The following is a 7,754-nucleotide window of genomic DNA, read 5'->3' as shown; positions in this document are numbered from 1 at the left end:
TCCTAACAACCATTCATGTACTTCCTATAAAACCATGCATGCTAATATAATCCACTTTCTCAAAGTATCACACACACAGATTTTAGACTCACTACTTAATTTATAAACATGGGTATTACACCACAAAACTGTAAGTCCAGATGACCGGCCACTTGGGCGGCCTTTCGGCAATGACCAGCATCCACGTCATATCGTGAGTTAAGGATGTTAATCCCAATTAGAGACTATAAAGCAAGGTTAACGTCCATTGGGTCAAGTTTAAGTCATTCTAACATAACAAGACCTACTAGAGCAGTATAAAAAAGAAATTATCATCATGATGAAAGGTAATGTGATACTGAATTTTGAACTAGACGATTTAAGTAACACCCAACTAAGTTGAGCATCGGAGTACTTTTATAAGTACCCTTCTCGGACACCCAGAAAAACAATTGGAATCGAAGGAAGACAATAGGGGATATTCGATTTCGGATAACTTGTAAAAACAATGGGATTTATCACTAGTGTGTGATATTTGAGACACTAACAATGTGAATTAATTGATAACATGTAGTGCAGCTAGCATGCACTACAAGATCCCTCTCCTTGAAAGATTTATGCAACAACCACCCAGTGATACGGTATTGCTTTGCTTGAACCCATGTGCAATGGGATTTGAGTAAATTGTGTGTGAGATCATCATATTATTTCCAAATGTTAATAGTCATGTGATGCTACTTCACATAGTTGTTGTGATTCTCATCTATCTTCTTCCATCACTTACATGAGTGTGAGTGGTACGTGGGGTCCATCACTCAAATACTATCTCCATTGGAGTAGGGACCTTTAGTTTCATGGGTCCAAGATTAGTTAAGTGGTTCAGAAATTTTTAATACACCTTTTAATTTACCAATATACACTCAAACCAATTCATGTTAAGTCTCTTTTTGTTTCTTGAATTTAGAAGTTCAAAGCTACCAATGAGAATTAGTTTACCATATTTATCGTTTGTTTGTTTCAATGATGGATATATATTGTTTTTCACGACAGTTTTGTGAAATTATTTACGTTTGGATACACATGTTTGTAAGGATGTGAGGGTGCATTATAAGAAAATTATTAAATATTATTATTATTATTAAGTTGAGAACATAATTAATAATTATTATTATTTTTTATTTTTATTTTTTATTTTTTTTAGATAATCCATGGTCACATGAGTATGTACACGCATACATGGTTGGGAAGTCACCATCAAGAGACAGTGTAGCAGTGGAAACTGACGACACTGTTTTTCTATCTCTTCTGTTTATCTCTTCATTTAGTTAAGAACTGATATAGCTTCCTTAAAAAATAAAACATCAAAATCATGATATTCCTAAGAATAAAACATAATTTTGCTTTGGATTTGTGTTAAGGTAAAGTTTTTATGACTGTTCTGAACTAATTTATAAAGGTCTAAATTGATTGATGAGGAAGAAGGCACAATAACAAATGAAGAAAGGGATTTCATATCTTTTTCTGCAAAACTTACTTGCCCACCAAACTTATTGCTGTAGTACTTTTAGGCACATCACAATTTACAATATAAACTCTTTTTTTTTAAATGATTAACGTTGTACTTTTCTTTAACCATACATATATATATATTAAAAAAAATATTAAATAAAAAATAATTTTAGAAACTATTTATGAATAAAAGAAACTAATTTAGAAATCGATAGTTTTTTTAGTATCTAAAATAATATCCAATTTAATCAATACAACAACTAATTATTTTTTGTCTCTAAAATTAATTTTTATTTAATAATTTTTTTTAGTGGTGATAATATTTTTAGTTATACATATACATTCTATTTTACTTTCAAAACTCTTATTTTGAGTTTTAATTATACATCAGCTCCGTCTTTCTTTTACAAGTATTTTAAATTAATAAAAAATTAAAATTAGTATTAGTCTTAATTATATATGTATATAATTTGGATTTCTAAATTATTTTTTTTTCTGATTAAAAAATATAATAAAAAGTGAGATATAGTTATGAGAGTGGACTGTAAGAATTTCACTAAATTTCATTATAAATTTAAAGTCAACTTTGGTTTCTAAACTTTAAAAAATGTCATTTTCTCAACAATTTTAAGATATTATTCTTTTAAAAAAGTTAAACTTTTGAAATATTCCCAACACTCCACCACATATATACTAATTTAAATTTTTGCAATAGAAATATGTATAGTTTTGAGTTTCATGAATGATTTTAGGATATAATTTGAAGTTATAGTTGTGCGGTTGTGGTCTATGAAAAAGACGCAAGTGCATGACAATGAGTAAAAAATGACAACATCTTGCCCCCAAAGCATGGAAACTAGAGAACATTTCTCAACGACACACATTTTTTATCTAAATACCTTTTTGTTTTTCTTCTATTTCTTTCTCTTTTCTATAAAGACTTATTATTTTTATATAATTTATTTTCCTATTTGTGTTTCTAAAATTAAAAATTAGTACTTTTCAAAAGTAAATTTTGAATAGAGTCATTATAGGTTGATAACAAAACAGTAAATGTCTTTATCTTTAATCTGTATAGAATTCTCTCACGTAAGATCTACAAACTCGTAGGTGGGAGTATATTTATGGATGGTTCAATATCGAGTGATCCGATAAGGTCAACAAACTCTCGTTAAAATAGACTTTAAATTATTTTAATTCTAGCTTATAAGGTTTGCACTCACACAGAAATGTCCTTATCTACAATCGATGTAGGATCTTTAACATACTGAATTGCTTCATATTACAACTCCTAAAAATAGAAAGTGAAATAATCTTTAATTGATTGTAAACCGTCACTATGTAGTTGTCAAAGTAACATTTGTCTGAGTCTGTGTATGTTGACACTCCTAAAAGTAGGAGGAAAAATCATCTTTTACTTTAGAGAATTTTGATGAAAGTAACATATATGGATTGTGATATATTCACAAACAAATATTAAATTGTTTTATATTACAACTTGATAGAGATGAGAGAAATAATGTTATATGGGCCATGGAAGGGGAAGGAGAACCAAATATATGTTTGTGGAAAGAAGTAGAAAGGAATTGAGTGGTGATTAAAGGAAGAAGCAAAGGTAGGTTATGTTGAACACCTGTCAACACCCCATACCTTCTTTCCTCATTTGGCCTCAATAGGTTCAGATCACACATCCTACACTACCATAGAACATAGACACCTGCTCTCTGCCATTCCAACCTTTTTCACTTTCCCCTTTTGGGTTTAGAACCATTCTTCATGCCTTTGTGCTCACTGCTAAGTGGCTCATGGATTCTTACTTTCCATCTTCATTGACCGGTACTAATAAATTTGGAATACTTTGAAAGAAGCAGCAAAATGAATCCTAATCATATTCACAGTTATCTTGTTCCAGATTATGGTTGCTATAATGGTATCTTTTGAAAAGAATTCAAAAGGGTTAGCGTTTAGACCACGAAGACCCTTTGTTAGAGGGCATGGCATGCATGTCAGATTTCAATGATAGCAAGTATCAAAGTAGCAGATAACAGAACATATGCATATGCACTTGTAGAGTGTAGGGAAGGACAGAGAAAATGAGAAGATGGAGAGTGGGAACTGAATAAGTATAGTATTTATACATGTGGGATCAATTAATTCACAAACAAAGCTAGCTAGCCACACTCTTATAGTATTGGACAACAAAGATAAGGGAATCAATTCCATCTTGCTCTCAATATGAAACTTTTTGAACTAATTTGGATCGAGTTGGTTAAAGAATATTTGGACTCATAGGAATATTTGTTTGTTTAAAAAATGAGTAGTTGATCATACTAAAGTTTTTTTTCTAGCACAGGTTAAGGTTTGGTGTTGGATCTCTTCAAAGATATTTTCAGTGAGTTTCTCGCTCTTTGACTAGTGCCTAAAATCTTTAATATGTATGCATTAGATTTAATGTTACTATAAAGGTGATGGGGTTGGTCTTTGACCTTTCTGTTTCTTTTTAGTTGGTAGTGTTGGAATAGGCAGTAAGAGGTTTCATTTTGGTTTTTGTTGTGTATGTGGAAAGGTGTTCTTTGTCTCTTTTGAGGGTTGGACAACCCCTTAAATGAACCTATTTAGTTTGATTGTTTTTTGTTGATAAAAAATAATTCATAAGAAGTGACATTTAAGTATAACTCCACCTTACAAAATCAGTTCTTAAGGTTATAAGTTGAGTTTTGCACCTAGTTATATACTATGAAATATTTTTATCGATGTGAAATCTACAACACTGAGAGAAGAACAAAAGAAGCATAATGATGAAGAGTTAGAAGAAGTGGGTCACCCCACTTGCAAAATCCCACCACTGTCATGGCAAATCATAATGTAATGTAACTGAATCGCATCAGCAATTTGGGCCATGGGATTAGTTTCCATTCTGATTGCAGATTGCAGTGTGTTGAATGAATGGCAGGTAGAATATGGTTCCATTTTTAAAACAACATGCAATGAATGAACCTTCTGCAAACATCTACTTCTGACTTTGAGCATGTTACCCTCACCACACAACACTAAATGAGGAAGAAAGAGATATGGTTTTAGATTAGTTTAGCAGATTCTTCAATGGAATTTCCTTTCTACTGTTACTTCAGATCAACTTTCACAGTTCATTCCTTCACAAAATTCTCCTTCGGATCTTAGTTTATATGGCTAAAATGGTTCGTGAAGTAATGGCTAACATTCAGCTACGTGGATTATTACTATGCTGTTATACAAACTCTTTTTTTTTTAATAGTTTCAAAACTAAATAAGCATTATTTATCTTTTCTTCATTTTCCAAATGTAATCTATAGCTTTTTACAATAAATCGTCTTGAAAGAAAAAGATACATAGTGGAATTAATTAGACTTTCAAACATCCTAACAATTTGAATTAAGTTGTATTTAAGAAGAAAAAAAATCATGAATATATGAGTGTAAGTTAATAATAATATAAATTATGTTAAAAAATCAATAATTAACTAGTTTTTTAAAATGATATAAGTTAATGAGAGAGAGTAAAAAACTACGAAGTCTAACTGTTTTGGTGTGACGTGTCACTAGTCCACCAAAACGGGTCGTCGGATTGAGCTGACTATTTAAGGTTATACAAGTTAAAATTAGTAATATGTTTTTCGTAAGCTGAGTTGACGAGTTGGTCGGTCACTTTTAAAAAAAATCAATTTTTTTCTTTTTTTTAATGTTTTTTTTTCTTTTGGATCTATTGACTTGATTGTAGTCATTCATATTACTTTCTAGACAATAAAAATGTAAGGAAAATCAATTAAAATGAATCAAACTTTAATATTTTAATAAAAAAATATTTAATATTTTACAAAATAAAGTAAAATATCAACAATACTTCAATTACTTATGGAATCTGGAAAAATTTCGGATAGACACTTCTGGTAAAATTTCGGATCAACCAATCCGTAATTCAAAATATGCATTTCACATTCAAAAATCCATCATTCAAAAAAAGCATTCCGGATCCACCAATCCGTAACAGAAATATGCATTCCGGATTCAGAAATCTGTAATTCAAAAAATAGTATTCTGGATCCACGAATCCGTAACAGAATTAGGCTTCCGGATTCAGCAATCTGGAAATCAATAATTTATGCAAAAATTGCTTCCAGAACACCCCTCATCCAGAAAAAAAAAATCAGTTCCGGATTGATGAATCCGTAGCACACTCCGAGATCCCTATTTCCAGTAACCACGGTGTCCTTTTCCAAATAAAATATTAAGGCCAGTGTCAGGATTTAGAAAATTGTGGGGGTGTAGGAAGAAAAATGTAGGGGTGCAGGAAGAAGAAGCCCCCACCTAAATAATTATAGGCTAGCAAGTCGGCTCATCAGGCCCAACCCACTTTGTCACCCCCTAACTAAAACAACAGAAAAAAAAATATTGAGAAACTAATATCAATAAAAAAAGTAAGAACTAAATTTATTAAAAAAATGAATATTTTATTTTTTAATTTATACCAAAACGGACAAATGTATTAAAAAAATTAAAAAAAATACAAAACTATTACATGGTTTTTTACAAATAAAGAATATATAAGTAAAAGAATGGGACTCCACTGTAAAAAAACATTAAAAAAAAAAAAAGGAGAGAGAGAGTGGATTTAAGTAACATAGTCTTGTAAATCTAGATCCCCTTTCCAAAAAAGCAAAGCTTGAAAACAAAGATATCGACCCTCCTAATAGAAAAAATATATGGTGCTAATAATAGTACTTTACATTACAAGTTATGTAAATATCATGTCATTATATATTGTGTGTGTGAGGAGGAATTGTGGTAGTAGAACGAAGTAACCAGCATAAAGAACAAAATTGTCTATTTTGCACACATGATGTGTCTGAGTTGCATAAGAAAATAACTTTTGTTAGTTCTCTTACATTCTACAACTTTGATGTTCCCACGCTGCTGGAAGAATGCTGGTTTTTTTGTTTCTGCAGGTACAGGGATCCTCACAGTGGAATGCTTGATCAAGATTTCTCTCTTTTGGAAGCTAATTGCTTTCAAAATTTTACCATTTTTGCCGCTGTAATGCAAAGGGCCAACAGAACTTTTTAGTGGTGGAAGTTTTTTTTTCAGATGGTGTAACAGGGTTACTCAATCACGACAATGCTGAGTTTCTATATAAAAAGCTTTTTTTGGGGTTCACGATTCTTTTGGAGTACTCTGTAAAAATTGACAGCAGTTTGATTTTGAGATTTCTTTATTATAAGTACAATGAGAATCCTCTGCTTTTTTTGCATTATCTTTCTGGGTAATATTTGGATTGTTCTATAGGAAAAATAGTAAAGTTTTTTTAAATCCTCTGATTTGGTAAATAGGGAGTGAGATGTACCAAACCAAACCTATTTGTAACGCCAACTTAAAAAGCTAACAACAACAACACTCACTTCCCTTGAACTTTTACAATTAAAATAGATAGTATAGTATATATAACCAATTTCAGGACAAGCATGAAGAATTTTTCATATTGGTTTAGGTAACAAAATGCAAAAATGGGTTAGGTTGCCAAGAACACTATTTTTTGTTTTTCAACCAGTTTAAAAGGAAAACAGATGTAGCAGCCATTTGAGCTCATCACAAGAAGGAGCACATAATGTCAGGAAGAATGATATTCTGTGTTGGAGTTTCCATAGCAACAATAGCAGTAATTGTTTTGGCTGTGCTATCACCTGTGTCCCACAACAAGAGCCATGCAAGGCCATGGTTGGATCTATCCTTGTACATCCAACAGCCTCAGACATCAACCTTAAACACTCACCTCGTACCTAGGGAAGATGCTGGGGCTTTGATCTTTCCGCGTGTGCTGACAGAGGGGCCAGAGAAGAGTTCTCGTGTGGTTGGAAGAGCACAGAGCTTTGTGATCCTCGCAGACATGTTTCAGCAATCGGCATTGAATGTTATGTATCTGAGCTTTGACAGCCCAGATCATAAGGGTAGCCTCAGCGTGCAGACTGAAGAAGACAAAGAAGAATTGAAGATCGTTGGAGGTACTGGTTCCTTTGCCTTTGCTCGTGGTGTTGCACTTTTTACCAAAACTCAAACTCAAGTTGCTGCTGCAACTTACCATCTAAAACTTCAGCTTCAATTTCCCAACCATTCCCCTAACTTATTATGACCATGATGGTTGAAAATCCTAAAATTAAAACATTTTATAATATATAAACGGTGTAAATTTTATTTTTATAAGTTGTTGAGATTGAATTAGATTTAAAGTTCACTTTT

General features: G+C 31.8%; 1 protein-coding gene across 1 annotated transcript; it reads left to right on the top strand.

The window, feature by feature from the left end:
• The first annotated feature begins 6,928 nt into the window (after positions 1 to 6,928).
• On the top strand, positions 6,929 to 7,754 carry LOC150029270 (dirigent protein 11-like). The gene has a single exon (XM_090299302.1). The coding sequence runs from the start codon at positions 7,126 to 7,128 to the stop codon at positions 7,645 to 7,647; it is 522 nt and encodes a 173-aa protein (XP_090155428.1). The 5' UTR covers positions 6,929 to 7,125; the 3' UTR covers positions 7,648 to 7,754.

This window comes from Phaseolus vulgaris, chromosome 2 (assembly GCF_051622355.1).
Source record: "Phaseolus vulgaris cultivar YP4 chromosome 2, ASM5162235v1, whole genome shotgun sequence".
Lineage (NCBI taxonomy): Eukaryota > Viridiplantae > Streptophyta > Magnoliopsida > Fabales > Fabaceae > Phaseolus > Phaseolus vulgaris.
This window is presented reverse-complemented; position numbering and strand designations above follow the sequence as displayed.